The 18,147-nt window shown below is 41.2% G+C and overlaps 1 protein-coding gene across 2 annotated transcripts in view; it reads left to right on the top strand.

The window, feature by feature from the left end:
* The window catches only part of CRACD (capping protein inhibiting regulator of actin dynamics), a 287,106-nt gene that overhangs the window by 243,591 nt on the left and 25,368 nt on the right, over window positions 1–18,147 (top strand). For both annotated transcript variants that reach the window (XM_078148212.1, XM_078148213.1), the window contains 3 exons: window positions 3,816–3,951; window positions 12,699–12,872; window positions 16,548–16,616. In XM_078148212.1, coding sequence (XP_078004338.1) covers window positions 3,832–3,951; window positions 12,699–12,872; window positions 16,548–16,616 — 363 coding nt within the window. In that variant the 5' untranslated portion in view covers window positions 3,816–3,831. The remainder of the gene's footprint in view (window positions 1–3,815; window positions 3,952–12,698; window positions 12,873–16,547; window positions 16,617–18,147) is intronic.

The following is an 18,147-nucleotide window of genomic DNA, read 5'->3' as shown; positions in this document are numbered from 1 at the left end:
TTGGCGAAGCTTTCAATTGCAGAGAAGGTGCTAATCTACAGAGAAAGTAGAGAAAGTTCTGGTTGTTTCTATACCTGTGAAATGACAAGATCCCATCCCTATTCCTTTCCCTTTACAAATCACAATACTTTACTTTGTAATGACTCCCCCACCTACTTCTAAGGCAGAATTCTCTCTTCTATACCCATTTCTCTACCAATGGTTTCCTGAATACTTTTATACCTTATTTCATTTGAGCTCAGAGCTCAGAGATGATAAATGATTTGCCTCTGGTCACAGTAAGCACTGGAGCCAGGATTCAACCCTCCAAGTGTTCTGATTTCAAATCCAGTGATTGTCTGACTATACATCACAGCCTCTCCATTCTCCAGATGAGAATAAACATTTTAACTGAATTCGTTTTCCTCCATTTGACCCCTAAGTCTGAATGTGAAACCTGGAGCTACTAAGTATCTTGAGGCTTATTAGAAAATGGCTCCTATGTGTGAAGCCTTGCATGATTAGAGGAAAAGTAATGTCCAGTAGCTCCCTGACCACAGGTGTCACTTTCTGGCAGGTTTTGTTGGAGATTTTTGAGTTTGGGGGATTGAATTTGATGTTGATTTGGATTTGTTTTTGATTGGGATTGTTTTTTGTGTTGATTAGGGTGTTGTTTAGAATTTTTTGAGTTTTTGATATTGAATTTGATGGTACTTGAAGGGGCATAGCTGGGGAAAGAAGCCAAGCACTGCACAGGGCATCTAGACATTCAGATGTTTCGATGTGGTCATCGATCTTCCTAAAAGAGACTAGCCTCGGGTAGAAAATAAGTGTTACAGAGTTGAGCCCTACCCACAGAACTGGAGGATTGTGAAGCAGGGATAATAATGACAATCGATTGCCCTTTAGGGCTGCTCTACCGCAAGCGGCATTTGGACATTAGACCTTGGAGTAAGCTTTTTCTGTAGTTTTGTGGGGAAAGGAAACAAGCAGTGTTGACCTGCCATCCCTGCACACTTAATGCCTGAAAGCAATGGCAGCATGCCTGACCCATCTCGTGCAAGTCATCTGTCCTGCTGCTAGCCTGGTGTGCGCTAATAGCTTGCAAGTGAATGCCAAGAAACTGAGCTCTTGGATGTGTCCTAGGTCCAAGTGGAGAAAGAGCCTAGAATCAGAAGACCAGGTTTAAGCCCCAACCTCTATAGCTGCTAGCCATATGACTCTAGGAAAGTCATTTAGTATCTATGAACTTGTTTCCTTATCAGTAAGATGGGAATAATAAGGCTTCTACTATGTACCTCAAAAGGTTGCAATAAAAGTACTTTGTAGGGGCAGCTAGGTGACTCAGTGAAAAGAGCTCCAGCCTTGGAGTTAGGAGGACCTGAGTTCAAATCTAGCCTCAGGTACTTGACACTTACTAGCTGTATGACCCTGGGCAAGTCACTTAACCCCGATTGCCTCACCAAAAAAAAAGAAAAAAGAAAAATGCTTTGTAAGCTATAAGAAATTGAACCTGTAATTTCACTGGCATAAGGAACTCCCCCTTCTAATACAGGTTAGCACTTTATCTATAACTAGAATTTTGAAGGGTTGCTTAGCAGACTGAGGGATTGGGTAACTTGCCCAGAATCACACAGCCGGGATGTATCAAACCGGGACTTGAACCCTGGTCTTTTAGTCTTCAAGGCTAGCACTGTATCCCCCACGCTATGTTGCATCTGAAAAGTGCTCTGAAATGTGAGCTGTTATTCAAGAGGGGCAGCATGATATAAAGGAAAGAGCCTAGACTTAGAGATCTGAGTTCAAATCCTAGGGTAAACCCTTTTCTAGTTGTATGACATTGGGCCGGTCACTTTGGAGGCTCAGCCTTCTCATCTATAAAATACTTGCCTTGGGGCAGCTAGGTGGGGAAGTGGATAGAGCACCGGCCCTGAAGTCAGGAGGACCTGAGTTCAAATCTGGCCTCAGACACCAACACTTACTAGCTGTGTGACTCTGGGCAAGTCACTTAACCCCAATTGCCTCACCAAAAAAAAATTAAGTAAAATACTTGCCTTATCTACCCCTTGGGGATATTGTGAGAGAAGTGCTCTGTGCACCTGCCAGTGCTATAGACATGTGAGTCATTATTATTATTTTCTTCATAGGATTGTTGTGAGGAAGGTTCCTTGTAAATTGTGAAGGCCTATAAACATGTGAGCTATTGAAACTATTTTTATGGTGACAGAGGTTTGTTTATTATTACATGTTCCAGGATATTTAGTAGCCATTTCATACCTTGCCATTTACCCAAACATTTCTTCCATCATCATTCTCCCATTCTTAAAAATCTTCCCTGGGTTCCTTGTCTGTTGGATAAAGTCAAGACTCCTTTACTCTGGGGTCCAAGGATCATCACCCATTGGACCTTTCCTGTCATTTCTATCTAATCTTATCTCCAACCATTCTCTAACATAAATCACTGACTCCAGGTAGGCTCCTCATCACCTGAAACCATTCCATGTTCAGTAAGCCTCTCTGTTTTTGCATGTTATGTTCCCCTTACCTGTAATGCCCTGTCCCTGCCTCTGTGACAATGGAAATATTCCTTCAAATCCAATCTCTTCTTGTTATATCTTCAAATACTTTAAGAGAGCCATGATTTCAATGGTATGGATAGTCCCTCCACCAATGCAGATAGCAACTCACATATAAGTTGAGTTGTGTGAGTTAGTTTGGTCAGAAAATTGCAGTTGTATTTTATTTTGTTGGCTCTAAATAGTTGTTCTTTACATATGTATATATATGTATATATGTATGTGTGTACATATTACTTATATACAGATACAAAAACACATACAGATATATGTACATGTTGTCTCCCCCTTTAGAATATAATCTGAGAATAGGGATTGTTTCATTTTCTGCCCCCAGTGCCTGGAACATAGTAGGTGCTTAATAAATGCTTATCTGTTAATTGATCACCTGGTTTCCAGCCTTCTGGTGATGAACTTCTCAAAACTTAGCTAGTTGTCAGACCCTCTCTGGGCCTGTACTTGGAACCTTTGACTTTCCATCTCCTCAATCAGCAAATCCTTGTTGAATGTGTGGCAGGTACAGAACACTGCCTTCCCTGAAAGTCCAGGCCCCAGAATAGGAGCTGCCTGTTGGTTTTCAGAATTTCTATAGCATTTATAATCTAAAACAAATAGTCTCATCTTGCCTTATTCTCTAATTGTTCCCTATGTCTATATTTTCTCCTTAGTAGATTATAAACTCCTCAATGGAAAGGTTGTCTTTGACTACTGAATTCCCTGCAACGCCTGTGGAGCCACTTAATATGCCTTGACTTGACTTGATTGGTTAAGATTTATTCAGCCAACAGTCAATCAACCAATTAGCATTTATTAAGAGCCTACTATGTACCAAGCCAGGCACTGTGCTAAGCACTAAGGACACAAATACAAAGAATGAAACAATCCTTACCCACAGGGAGTCTGTAATCTAACATGTAGGATGGCAATAGCATTCACTGGAGGGAAAGGTCTTCAAATCACAGTGGGCAAATAAAAACCTCCTCAAAAGCTTAGGTGCTAGATCTCTTAACCACTTAACTTTTTAATTGCCTCTGACTTTTCACAGCATAGTGGTCCTACACCGTGACCCTATAAGAGATGTGTTCTCTTGGGCCTATGACCCTCATCATCCTGGCCAACTGTGCTGCTCTACAACAAAGAACAAAATTTCGAAAGTCCTTGATCAGAGAGAAAAGCTTTAGATAGGGAAGATTGAAAACTGAATTGCAAAGACAATTTTTAATCACCTTAATAAAATGAAGCACGTGGTTTGCCTTCTAGGTCCTTCAGCTCTGCTATGGGAACCCGGGCATTTTCCCATGACAGTATTTTTATCCCTGATGGGGGAGCAGAAAGTGAGCAGACAGTTCAAGCAGTATCACAGGACAACATTCTGGGCAAAGTCAAAACTCATCAGGTAAGAAAGCTTGAGACGGGGAGTTAAGAGCTGCAAAGTTGGGGCCCAGCAGAAGAAGAAAACGGGGAGGTCTCTAGTCTGGTCATATACAAAGATCCGGATGGCAAAAAGGTGGCCGTGGTGAGGAGTTTCATTCAGTCCTGTAAGAACCCTTCATTCATCAGGAGGATATCCACAATTTATTGCTTCTCACCTGCCTGACAGTATCTACTTCTTTCCCCAAAATTTCAGCCTCATTTTTAGCTGAGTGTCCACATTGAAGGTGATAGGAAAAAGACGAACGTTTAGGATGAGAGAGGGAAAACCCCAGTATGGTACTCCTCAGTCAACTCTGACTGCTGAAAGGAGTGCTTAGCAAATGCTCCATTCTTTTTTATCTGTTGTGGCATCACCCAAAGGCCACTTCAGAGTTTAGGGCTTGAAATCTGTGATGTTTTCATTCTTCTCATGATTCTTCCAAGAAACTCACTTCCCGCCCTCAGTGTTGTATCTCCTTGGTAATTTTCCACAGTTGGCCAATGTTTCTTCATAAAACTGAATCAAATGGAGTCCCCTCACCCACTTGATGATGGAAGAGAATAAGTCACTATGATATAATGTAATATAATATAAGATAATGTCCAAGGGAAGGGAGAGGAGTAAAGAGGCTTCAGGTTGGACTACCTTGAGAAGCGTTAGGAATTCATCCAGATTCCTTTGTGGAGGACACACAACCCTCTAGCAGCACACCAAGGAGTCTGCTTTGTGAATAAGGCTGGTTGCCTAATTACTACCTGTCTATAAATCCAAGCTAATGAACAGTTGAAAGCATTGCTATTTACCTACTATTTAGCTCAGAATGGTGTGACCTCAAACATATAGAAGGAAACTTGCTACCTTCTTTAAAATTCCTCATTGTTCTTACCCAAGATTGACTAAGCTCTGAACCTGAAGCATTGTTCAGTCAGTGCCTAGCAAGTTCTGCAGGCAGGTATTTGCGTCAGCTAAGTAGAGAGCATAACAAATAGTGTAAGAACAGCAAGCCAGGGGGGAAAAAACTAACTGCTGGAAGAGCCCCAGACATTTTTCTCTGGCCTCCTCTGCTCTTGGCCCCACTGTCCACCAATAACTCCATCAGAGAATCATGAGTTAGAAGGAACCTTCAAAGTACATGCACTATAACTCTTTCCCTACCTGATGCATGAATCCCCTTAATATTCTAGATGGCCTTGATTCCTCCCCTAAGGTGATTCTAGTTTTTCCTAGTGGTATCCTATTTGTGGCTTCCGTCATTTGGGCTTTTACATTTGTAGCACCCAGAAGGAGCAGTGGGTTAGAAGGAGTAACAGAGAGGCAACTAGGTGGCGAAGTGGATAGAGTACCAGCCCTGAAGTCAGGAGGACCTGATTCAAATCTGGCCTCAGACCAAACACTTGACACTTACTAGCTGTGTGACCTTGGGCTAGTCACTTAACCCTGATTGCCTAAAAACAAAACAAAATAATAAGAATAATCATAACAGGAAGGGGAGGAGACACTGAAAGAGAAGGCTGACAGCAAGCTTTTACCCCTCTCCCTCTTAAAAACTCAATTATCTAATATAATTATCTGGTAAACATTACTTCCATTTCTAAGAAGTCCTGAATTAAGCAGTAGTTGGTTTTTTTTAAATCGATAGTTTTCTAGCTTTGTCCTATCAGAAAACAGGATTGCACAGGAAATCTCTAGACCACAGGTTCTTAACCCAGAGTCCATAGACCCTGTGGGGTAGATTTGACAAGACAAGCCATGAACTTGAGTGAAAAAATTCCATCCCTATTTTCACTAGCTTCTAAACCTCCTTGGTAATTTCTTATGTGGTGTATTACTTGCATTTGAAAACACTGTTTTGAGAAGGGGTCTTTAAGCTTTGCCAGGCTGCCATGACACAAAAAAAGTGAAGAACTCCTGGTCAGTGCAGATTGATAAATATAGATAGAGCCATAGATAGATGTGCATTTTGGAACATGGTCGATGTGAGAATTTGTTTTACTTGACTATACGTATTTGCAGTGGATTTTGTTTCTTCATGCTTTCTCAGTGGGTGGAAGAGAATTTGGAGCGGATAATAAAATAAAATTCAATAAAAAAAGAAAAGAACCTCTGTGCTAGAGGTGCTTTAAAAACAGTTACATAATTATGGGTAGTTTTAAATGGTTTCTGCTGTGTCATTCAAAGTCCCCACTTCAGCACTAAGTTGACCATAGGCTCCCACTTTTCCCAGTATAGCATATCTCCTACCTTTAATTTTGGCTGCAGGTGATCGCCCGTGCCTCATAGTTCATGTCCCTCTGTGGGTGATGGGGTAGTGGTGCCATAGAAAGGCACTTTTTACCTGTGGTGGCTCTGAATGTTTTTGCAAACTTTGAGGTTTGTCCCTTTTGGACAGAGCACCCTTAACATTAGTTAAGTTCAAAAGACTGAAAAATATAGTTGTGTAATAATGAAAAATTAAAATCAATCACCAGATTGTCAAATGCCTACTTATATTCAAGGTGCTGTGCAAATAACATTTAGGGTGTCCCAAAAGGCTTAGTGTCATTTTAAGTTATTAATACCTCCCTTCTCTGTCATTTACTCTTTTCCCTCCCAATTTAAGTCCATTGACATAGGGAAGAAATATATAAGAAAATCAGAAACAACTTCCAGTTTGGCTTTTGCTTTGATAACATCTGTTAACGTGTAATTTGCCTGTCCTTGAATTTTAAGAACAAATTCAGCCACATGGACCTAGTTGTGGGACTTCCAGTTTGGGGATGCAGTTTTAAAATGCAAAATTTAATTTTGCATTTAAAATGCAAAAACAAAAACTGGAGACCCACTTGTCCAAGGAACAAAGTGGTTGCCATCATCATAGAGAATGTGATTATTGGTGTGTTGTAATCAATAACTGAGTCATCCCCAAAGATTGTGCTTTATTTTGCAGTCGACTAAGCAGTATGTTCCTGGTAAGTCTTAGAAACACTGGTAACTCCAAGTGGACTTGCATGAGTGCTTTGCCTTACCCATGAAAACATGACACTGGTCTTGGTGAGCTGCACAAAAGGATTGCCCACCCACATGCATCAGCATGGGGTGCGTGTTCATTGGTGTGAGCATGACCATTTGTACGTCTGGGCGTGTGTATGTCTGCAAGGAGAAACGGGGTCATGAAGAACACCTACTTGGCAGAAAATTAACTCTCGAAATGACTAGCTGATTTTTTTTTTAGAAATTTGTTTTAAACAAGATTCTGTTGAAATGCCCCAGGAAAAGAGTAACATTGGCAGGTTTCCTTTAAAGCTTAAGAAAACTTTCAGCGGCTCCAGAGCCAAACCTCTTGTGGAGCTGTTTGGAGAGGTGGCCCTCTAGTGTTCATACAGGTATGCTGTATATAATCCATGCAGCCTACCCAATCTAATCACTAACCATAAGCCCACACTCCTACCCTTAATTTTGGGTGCAGGTGACCGCCCGTGCCTCTTCATTCATGTCCCTCTGTGGTTAACGGGGAAGTGGTTCTAGAGAAAGGCACTGTTCTGTGGCTCTGAATGGTTTTGCAAGCTTTGAGGTTTGCCTGCTTTGGACAGATCAGCCTTAATATTAGTTAAAACTACCTTGCAGTAGGGAAGTGAGTAGAGTGGTCTTTATCTTTGTGAGATCAGATCTGGAACATGAGGTGTATACCAAGAAAGACTTGAGTTAGATTTATCCTGACCGTGGTAATCAGGTAAGGAATTTAAAAATTATGAGTCAGGACGTGGTGACAGGGCTCTGTCAGATTGTGGCCCTATCAGGAGAGGAAACATCTGAGGTAGCTTGGGCTTGTCTGAAGCACACTTTAGGCAACATAATATGTTTGGGAATTTCATCGCTTAATGTTCCCCTGCAGCTGTCAAGGACAAAAGGGAAGATTGTAGACTGTTAAGAACTTCTAAATGGAGCTGATTACTTTAAATTGATGGGGGGATTTAAATAATTTTTTTTTTTTGGAATTGTAACTGCTGAGAGAAGGAAGCTGCAGTGTGCTCAGGGTGGTGGCGGCTTCATTTTTCTTTCACAGCAGAATCCATGTAGTGCTGAAGAAACACCTGGGAGAAGCTTATGTTGGCAGTGTGAGGATTGTAAAGCACAAAGTGGGGCCCTCTGGGGAATTTCCACAGGATTAAAAAAAAATCGTCATAAATATGTATGTGCATTCTCATAACATCATTCTGCAACATTCCATATTACAACAAAATGCCCCAGTCTGAGTGAATAAAATGTGGCTTCTTTGATTTGACATTCCATTCTGCACAGTAGCTCCATTCATAGTCACACTTCCTGCATTTTATCTATAGGGCACAAGTTTCCATACTTTCCTCTCCAGTGTATGAATTGCAGTTTGTATGAGAGGAAGAGATGTTAGGAGTACTTCCCCAAAAGAGGAGGATCATTCTTTTAAAAAATGTGAAGCTCAACCAAGAATTCCAAGGCAGTGTTAAAGAGTGGCCAAATCCAGTTCTGCAAGGCCCAGCCCTGATGCCAGACTGGCCCTGTGATCCTGGGCAAATCACTTCTTCTCTCATCCCCCAACCACCCACCCAGAGCAGCTTTTTTTATAAGACTATTAGATGCATGAAATTTGCCCATCTTCTTTTGGCAGAGGGCATTTCCTCAGCCATAGTTTCCTACCCCAAGGAAATCACAGAGTCCATGCAAAAAAAGAGGAAGTTCTCCTTACTACACTACTGTTTACCGTGATAGAGCATTTTAAACTTCCTGTAATGCCAGTGATCAAAGAGTACAGAGACCAAAGTAACCAACAGGCCATTTTAGGTGACATTCAGAGCTCTGTTTAATGAATTTATTTAGCCATTTCACAGTACTGGAAATGAGAAGGCAACTAGGAGCTTTGCTGCATTGCATTGAATTTAAAAGGCTCAGACAGCATTGGCAGCAGAGAAATAACAGATCTTAGCACCTGGTTAGCAAGAATGATGAAAGTAGAAATAGTTGATATTTTAATTGAACGCCAGATAATGGGTTTGGATGAACTCTCCTCCATCCTACTCTCCTTCCCACCACCGCCGTTTTCAGCAGTGGTTTAATGTAGATGTCCCAGGGTCTTTCCCTGTGGGGCCGATTCTCTGCCTTTTCCCACCCCTTCCTACCTCTGTATTGGGGCACTTGCCCCTGTTTTGGTCTATGATATTTGCCCTCTGAATAAAACTTCCTAGTAATGGTTGTGCCTGAGATCACTAAACGTGGGCAGCAAGAACCTTGAAACTAGATAGTGACTTACAGCCAGAGGTTGCCAGCCTGCTGAAAGATTGTGGCCACCAAAGGGAAAGTGTCCGAGTGAGCCAGGTTGTCACAAATTACCTCCCTAGTTCTGACCACCTTCTTTGTCATTGCACCATTATGGTCATGACTCTTGAGATGGACAATTGAAGGCTACCTGGACTTCACCGCTTTTTGTCCAGTGGTAGTTTGTGTGTTTGAAAACAGTCTTTTGTCTAGATGATAAAAAGTTTGCTCCATTTGTGAATTGTAGTTAGTCATCGTTAAAATTCAGTTCAACAGAGATGAATTAAGCACCTGTTGTGTGCAAAGCACTGCTTTAGGCACATAATAAATATTTGTAGAACTGGTTTATCTCAGTGCCACCCACCATTCTCCCCTCTCACACATGGACATATAACTCACTACCTCCAACCCCTCCCACCTCCACCACTCACACACAAATTCTCTCTGTATGAATTGTAAAGACAATAAAACTTGATGTAATGTAGGAACACCTGCTTCTAATCTGAATTTCTTTTCTCTGGGGGATTTTAAATCAGCCCCTTTTACTTAGGTGAATGTTTTCGCTTTGGAAAGCAATAGCGTGAGGTGTCTGCTGCCAGAATAAATACATCGATGAAACAAAACAGTCTATTTACATATAATTACTCGGGTGCCATGGACAAATTGTGCACCTCACAACAGGGTAGATTTACCACCAGATTTGCCATTCTTCTTCCCTTCCTGGTCTCTTTTCTCTTTCTTTTGCTTACTTTTTCTTTCCCAGCCTCTTTGAATTCACCTCTTTTTCTCCTCTTTTCTCCCTCACTCTTCCTTCCCTTACTTGTTTTTCTGGTCCTTTAACATTAGTTTTTCTTTTCTTCTCCTGTCCATTCTTCCTGAAGGTCCCCTCCCTTGGCCTGTAGGTTACCTGTTTGTCTTACTTCTTTTCTTCCTTTTCCCAGCTTGTGAGCTCAGTTCTAAGTTTTGCTACATTGTTGGCTTACTCCAAGCATCCGTGTAGGTCAATATTAATATTTCTGTTGAGCTAAAATAAGATAATGGAAAGTTTATCAATAGTGGTGGTGTTAGAAACATTTATTAAATAACGAAAGAATGTGGGATCAAAGTTAGACCCGGCTCTTTCCCTAAAGAGATCAGCTTTATTTTTCTAATTGTAAATAGAACAAATGACCTCTATCTCGGTCATTTTAGGGATTGGTTAGACTCCTTTAGAAAAGAATGTGAAGTCTAAAATGACTGAGAACAGTTATCTGTAACTTAGTCGGTGCTCCTAGGAAAGAGAATGCTCAAACTGCAGGCTGAGTTAGGCTTTGCTGGGGGTAGTCCTTCTGGTCCTTTTATCCCAAACAAAGGAACACCAACTTCTGTCCTGCTTTGGCCAGAATCTTTGGAGTTTCCCATTCCTACTCTCCCAAGGAGGTTGTCCAAAGGAATGAATGATGTAAGTCGTTTGTGTAGTTCCTGTTAATCCATGTCTTTTCTGATTCATTGGCTGTTTCTGCTGAGCTTGCTTGTTGACTGGCTTTCATTAGGCACTCACTGCCCCTTGCCTCTGGTCTTAGAATCATAGCTTTCCCCTCTTAGGCTGCTCCAGCTGTTCATCATCTCATAGGCTGACATCAAAAGTTCCTCAGTGTGTTCAGTGGGGGTGCCACCTGTGATATTGGAGCCAGGCTCAAATCCTAATACCAATGGGTCCATACTAAGGTCACCTAGTGAAGTTGGTAGCTTATGGAATAATACGATTATGAATCTCTAGACACATATCAGCCTCACAGTTCAATAAAGAGATCTTTCCTTGTAGGGCTTCCTTTGGGTAGAAGCAAAGAAGAGCACACTCCCTTTGGAAACCCTATTGTTAGAGACCCAGTAACACAAGAACAAATCTACCTCCTACCTTTATTAGTTCCTATTAGAAAGCACTAAGTTGCTGAATTTGTCTTTGGGATTAAAGATTATCCAGGGTAAAAAACTATTATTTAGAATATTGACTTATTTGACCTTGTTTACCCTCAAATCAGTATTCTTTCAAATCACCACATAGATCTTTTCCTCTCTACATGCCATTTATTTCTGCTAAATATTTGTGTTCAGCTTATCAATATTTTTCCAATGATGTTGAATGGCTGCAAGCCGTGTTATATATGCTATAGTGTCTGAAGAATTAAACTCGAGATCACCCAGAGCGTAGTGGGAAGGCATATGGTGGCCACAAGTAAGTAGAAACTTGTTACCAGACCAAGAAAGGTCTGCGGAAAGTGTTATAAATGATATCATCAGTGACACGTGTGATGGAAAAAGGAGACAGACTGCTCAGGTAGAGAGAAAAAGAGAGACAGCAAGGGATTACAGATGAATAGGAACCCCCATGCTTTACTAAAACAGTGACACCCAGGGTACCATCAGTTGTCCAGCCAGGAGTCATTGAAATAATAAGCAAGAGGTACAGAGGCTGACAAGATGTGAACAAGTTACTATCTTTACATCACTAGAGAGAGTACCCACATGCATAGGATCACAGATGCATCAAAGATGTGTGACATATTTTGCCCCATCTTCCTTAAGTGTTATTTTTTCAAGTTTTCTTTTTCTTCAATGAATATTTTATTTCTATTCCCTTGGCCTTTTAACTATATGCTTCCTTTAAATGTTCTCCCTATTCCCTTCTCATTTCTGTGCCTTGCCCTGCCTTCACCTCGTTCTTTATCTTCCTCCTCATCCCTTCCTCTTTTCTCCCTACCTTTTTCTCTGTCCTCCCCATTCACTACCTTTCTGTGCTCCTCTTTTTACATATTCCTGTCATCTATTGCTTTTCGCCATAGAATTACCAGGGGTATTTGCAAAAAGTAAAGCAGAGATGATGTCAGGGATGAAGTACATCATTAATGAAACTTCCCTGAAGGGTTTCATTTAAAAAAAAAAAAGCTTTGCTAATAAATGGCATTTTCTATATCTTATTTAGAACAGTATTCCAAGGGGTCAAGGTCCCTCTCCACCCACCTACCCCCACCGTGAAAAGCTAGGAAATTCCTTGGGGTGGAGCAGGAGCTTGGGTAGTGGTGTGAACACAAAGAATCTTGTTCATCCAGAGGGAAGTTCAGAGGGTGATTAGCTCCAAAAGAACTGGCAAGTACTTTTGAGGTTTATAAAGAGATCTAGGAAGATGCCAGTTGGATGAGAGTGTTCATGGCTCACCATTGGGAAGGAATGTGAATGGTTTGTGAGGAGGGGAAGGGAGAAAGGAAGCTCAAAAAACACATGCTACCAGTTACCATCATAACCCTTCATCATGGTCACTTGCCTCAATGTGCTTTAGTTTGCTTCGCTCATGAATCGAATCAGTTCCATCTAGAACATACTCTTACTTGTACCTAATACTCTGGGCAGCCCTTCGTTCTAGACTTTCTAATGGCTCTGTTGTTCCAGAATTGACTAGTTTTCTTTTTTTCTTCTTTCTTCAGCCACAGTTGGTCAAGAACATCAAGTGTGGGCAGTCCCCACCACCCACAGGCCTTCCTATGAAGAGGACAGACACTCCCAGTCCGGAGACTAGCTTAGAAGAGGATCTGTTCCTGAGTAGTCCCATGGAAATTGTGACCCACCAGGATTTAATGCTCTCCGATAGTGAGAATAAAGTGAGTTGTCACCAACAGGACCCAATTTCCAATAATCTGATGCATGACACATCCTCTCATGGTAGGGAGGTGAGTCAGGACCTTATGCCTGCTGTGGAGACTGATGGAACAGAAAGGATGAAGCAGTGATGGAAGGTCCCTAGAGTGGGGAAGGTATCCTCCTTTGAAGGAGGAAAAGTCTGTTTTGTCTACAGCCATTGTTTTCTACTGCAACACAGCCCTGTGCCATGAGAGTCTAAGAGGTTGCAGCTGTGTTTCAAAGAAACAAAATGTTAATGCTAATGCCGCAATTGGGGTCAAATCTACCAGAAATAATTTTATTTCATTTAGCCTTCATCTATTTCCAAGTCATTTTAGCTTAGAGATGTACAAGTTGATGTAGTCCCCCACCCCCTAAACATGGAGATCTGCCTCAAGAAGATTTCAGATATCATTTTAGGAATCTTGAACAAGGAAAAGATATCCTAAAATATAACCTGGGTTAACATTTCAGAAATGAGCCTTCCCTCCAGGACCACTTCCCTCACTCCAGGAGTTTTTTAAAAGGGATCTAATCTAGGCCCTTCCATCACTATGTTGATTCTTTGTCAATGGAGAAGGGCAGACGCTAGTGCCAATCTCTTCAGGTGGGTGGGGAGGCACCACTTGGCAATTAATCAATTAGTAAGCATTTATTAAGTACCTGCCAAGTGCCAGACACAAAAACAGGCAAAAGATAATCCCTGCCCTCGGGGAGCTTACTCTAATGGGGAAGACAACATGCAAACAAATACATACAAAGCAAGCTACTTACAGATAAATAGGAAATAATTAACAGAGGGAAAGCAATGGAATTAAGAGGGGAAAGCTTCTAATAAAAGAAGAGATTTTAGTTGAGATTTAAAGAAATCTAGGGAGGGCAGCAGGTGGACTAAAGAAGAGCATAGGGTGGTTGAGGAGGGAGGAAAGGAGAGAATTTGGAACCCAAAGTTTTAAAAACAAATGTTAAAAATTGTTTTCACATGCAACTGGGAAATAAGATACAGGTAATGGGGTATAGAAATCTGTCCTGCCCCACAGGAAAATAGAAGGGGAAGGGGATAAGAGAAGGGGGAGTTGACAGAAAAGAGGGCAGATTGGGGGAAGAAGTAATCAGACTACACAGTGTCTTGGGGTGGGAAGAGGGGAGAGATGGGGAGAAAATTTGGAACTCAAACTCTTCCGAAGTAGATGTTGAAAACTAAAAACTAAATAAAATAAATGTATAAATAAATAAATAAAAGATGTATAAAAACTAAAAATAAATAAATTTTTTTTTAAAAAAGTTAATTCAAAGAGAAAAAAGAGCATTTTGTGGAATAGCCCTAGAGACCATCGTCATTAGACTGAAGAGTACCTGTCAGGGAGTAAGATGTAAGACGACTGGGAAGCAAGGAAAAATGCCAAATGGAGAATTTTATATTTGATCCTGGAGGCAATAGGGAGCCACTGGACTTTATCGAATAGGGGTTGAGATGGCCACTTTAGTGGCCAGATGGAGGATGGATTGGAGGTGGAGAGAGGCTAGAGGCAGGCAGACCCACCCTCAGGCTATTACAATAGTCCGAAAGAGGTCATTAGGTAGAAAGTAGCTGAGACGGAATTTGAACCCAGATCCCTGGATCCAAATCCAATGTCCTTCCTGGCTCTAGGATGATACATTATCACTAGCCTCACCAATCAGTGCTGGGCTACAGCAGCAATAGCAACACTGCATCCTTTTTGAAGGAATGTCCTAGGAATTTTATCGTGGTTTTAAACACCTGTGCCAGAGACAGGTAGAACTTTTAAAAATTCTTCTTAAAAGTTCCTTTAGGAGGTGTAAAGGAATAGATGACCACTGTAGAATACTAAGGAGAAAAGATAGTATGCTTCACCCTTACCTTCCCCAATCCCTTTTTTTCTTTTTTTTAGTGAGGCAGTTGGGGTTAAGTGGCTTACCTAGAGTCACATAGCCAGTGAGTTTCATGTGTCTAAAGCCGGATGTAAACTCAGATCCTCCTGACTCCAGGGCTGGTGCTCTACCCACTGTGCTGCCTAGCTGCCCCCCAACCCTCCATTCTTGAAGGAAATAATTTTAAAGTAAAATAAGGAGGTACTTATCTATAAAGCAGGTACCTAAAATCTCAAGAATTACTCCAGGTTGAAATAGAAAAGAAAGACTTTAGATAAAGTTAGAGATTATATGGCAGGAAATTAAAGATAATTAAGAATACATCCTTTGGGGCAGCAAGGTGGTGCGGTGGATAGAGCACCGGCCCTGAAGTCAGGAGGACCTGAGTTCAAATCTGGCCTCAGACCAAACCCTTGTCATTTACTAGCTGTGTGACCCTGGGCAAGTCACTTAACCCCAATTGCCTAAAAAAAAAATACATCATTTAACAAGGGCTAGATTTCCCAAAGGAACCCCAACTCTACCCAAAAAAATTTCCTTCCCAAATGCTTAAAATCCACTCAATTGGAAAAGCCAATTCATTCTACAATTAGAATAGGGCTAAATTGAAATATTCCCTTGGATAATAAATTACTAAATTCAACTAAATTGTAAATAACTGATACCAAGTACTCTCTAACAACAGATTTTGAAGGAAAAAAGACACTGGGCATTTTAAAAGGGAAGTCGGAGGAGGAAAAGCTACAGGAAAGGGAAAACTTGACAAAAATCAATTTTACCTGTTTTACCAAGAGACAGCCCTGGCTCTTTCTCCTTGCATTTACAGTTCCTTCTATGCCCATCTACTTTCTTCACCTCCATTTGGTAAAGAGAGAGTTAAGCTTTTTTTACTTTATTCTTGCTTATTGTTTGAAAGTGATAGAACTGGGCAAAGAGGGTGAAAGGGAGCCTGAGATGGAAAAAAAGGCAATGAGGTGGTGGGGGCTTATTTAACTACCTGACATCATCAGCCCGCAGTAGGTGAACTGGGGTCAAAGGCCACAGGCATGAGTGGACTGTATACTAAGTCAAGGAACTGAAATAGGAAACCACCATGATGTGAAATGTGTTAACGCCAGCTCAAAGGCCAGCTGCACCTCCGTGCTCTACTACTGAGTACGTTATTTTTGTTTCTAGAGGTGTTTTTTTTTTCAAACAAAAGAAGGGCTTTAATCTTTAGCCACATACTTTGGTAATAATGCCTGTTCTTATAAATAGTTAAAAGGAGCTGATTTTGACTCAATTAAAACTTCACAAAAATTAGAGTTGTTAATGAGTCGGAGCACCTCAGAAAGTAGCAAATTCCTCATTATTGTGCACTGGATTTGTTAGACATGTTAGAACCCCCTACTAGACTATAAGCTCCTGGAGGCCAAGAATTTTGTTTTGTTTAAATAGGCTTTGTATTTCCGAGAGCCTAGGACAGTGCTTTACATACAGTAGGCACTTAATATTAACATTTGTTGTACTGTGTCTAGAAATTTCCTGCTCGGATTTGGTTGGGCTACTTTAACCCTCTGTTTTCATATGCAGCCCTTCCTGAGCTCCTCTGATACATTGAGAACAAAAATAGAAAAATAAATAGGAAAAAAAACCAACAATAACAGAATACAGAGCCAGATGTGGGCCTACCAAGAGACAGAATAAATGTCATCTTTTGTTAATTTTTGGCCAAGATCTTTATGTCCCAATATCTAACTTCTGTAATCTTATTGTTTTCCTAGTCCAGTGATACTCCAACTTCCTTAAGCCCTTTGAATTTACCTGGAACAGGGAGTGAAATGGAGGAGAAGGTAAGAAGATATGCATCTGTCCGTTTAATTTCTCTGCTTTTTTTCCTCTGTAATCATTTGCTATTTATTTTCCTCACTTTTCTATTTGCAAATTTTACATTCACTTATGGCTTTAAGTCCCTTCAAAGTGCAGCCACATGGCCCTTAAAAATGCACTGATAAGTCAGCAGTAACAGATATTGGGGAAATCTGTTTCCATGACAATGCCTGATGAAACTGGACCCTACTCTGGAAAACCGAGACTCCCAGCATGCCTGAATTCGGACGCTTAGACACAGATAATTTTCAAAAGAGGTTCACGTGCTTCATTAAGATAAAAAGCCATTTGACACAGCTGTGCAAGGGACATGAAGGTACTTGTAGCTCTAAAAAACTGTCTCTCTTCTTCAGTACCCAGATATTTGGCCTTTCCCTTCCCCCATGTGTCCTCTGGTTTTTCAGCTTTCATTTCACATCTGTGAATTTCACAGCAGGAGTCAAATGAAGCCTGTGAGGAAACTGTAGGTTATGCTCTCTTTAGAGTCTGGCCTGCTATGATGACCCTTCTCATCTTCCCAGGGCTCCAGGCTAGGGTTCTAGGCTTAAGAGATTGTACACAGTGGTTACTGTCTGACCCTTCTGCAAATGAGCCCTTGGAAGTTTCTTTTTGAAAATGATTTGTACTGCTCAGATAACTTAAAAAATGGCCAATGCAAGACAAGAGTCTCAGTCACGTTACTCATCTCAAGATCTACTCCAGGGGTAGGGAACTTGCCTCCTTGAGCCCACATGTGGCCCTCTAGGTCCTCAAGTGCAATCCTTTGACTGCACTTCACAGAATAAATGGATTCTGTCAAAGGGCCACACTTGAGGACCCAGAGGACCATAGGTGGCCTTGAAGCTGTAGGTTCCCCACCCCTGAATCATTTTTGCTTAGATACAAGCATTAATTTTTGTCTGTTTCACAAGTACATGCCTGTGTGTTCAGTTTTTTAGTGAACTTTTTGAGAGCTGATTTGTCCGTCCTTTTTTACCCACCTCTTAGGGAAAGAATGGGAATGATGGATTTATTTCATTTAAATTGAATCAAGAAATCGTTTTCCTATGTAGTAGAGTCACATAGACTTGGAAAGTTAGAAAATGAAAGACTATGTCTGGGTTGGTTTTTTTTTTTAATTGGCCATATTTACTGAATGCTAACATCTTATTGTTTTCCTAGTCCAGTGCTACTTCAGCTTCTTTAAGCACTTTGAATTTACCTGGAACAGATAAACCCCTTAGGACAAGTCTAAATCTTGCCTTCACCCATAAATGTGGAAAGTCATTGGAAAATAAGGAACTATCACAAAAACCCTGCTGATTGCACAGCTGCCACACCAGTGCACCCACATAAAGTTCCCCTCCCTTAATCTTATGTTGCTCTCTGTACCTAGTGACAGTTTTGTCACAGGCCCCATATCCTGCAGCTGGGAGACGTTGTGTGACCAGGACTTTTTGGTCCTCATTGTTTGAGTGGAAACCTTCCCTCTTTATGGGCTGCAGCTGCCTCTCT

This window comes from Phascolarctos cinereus, unplaced genomic scaffold (assembly GCF_003287225.1).
Source record: "Phascolarctos cinereus isolate Bilbo 61053 unplaced genomic scaffold, phaCin_HiC Scaffold_9;HRSCAF=440, whole genome shotgun sequence".
Classification (NCBI taxonomy): Eukaryota; Metazoa; Chordata; class Mammalia; order Diprotodontia; family Phascolarctidae; genus Phascolarctos; species Phascolarctos cinereus.
This window is presented reverse-complemented; position numbering and strand designations above follow the sequence as displayed.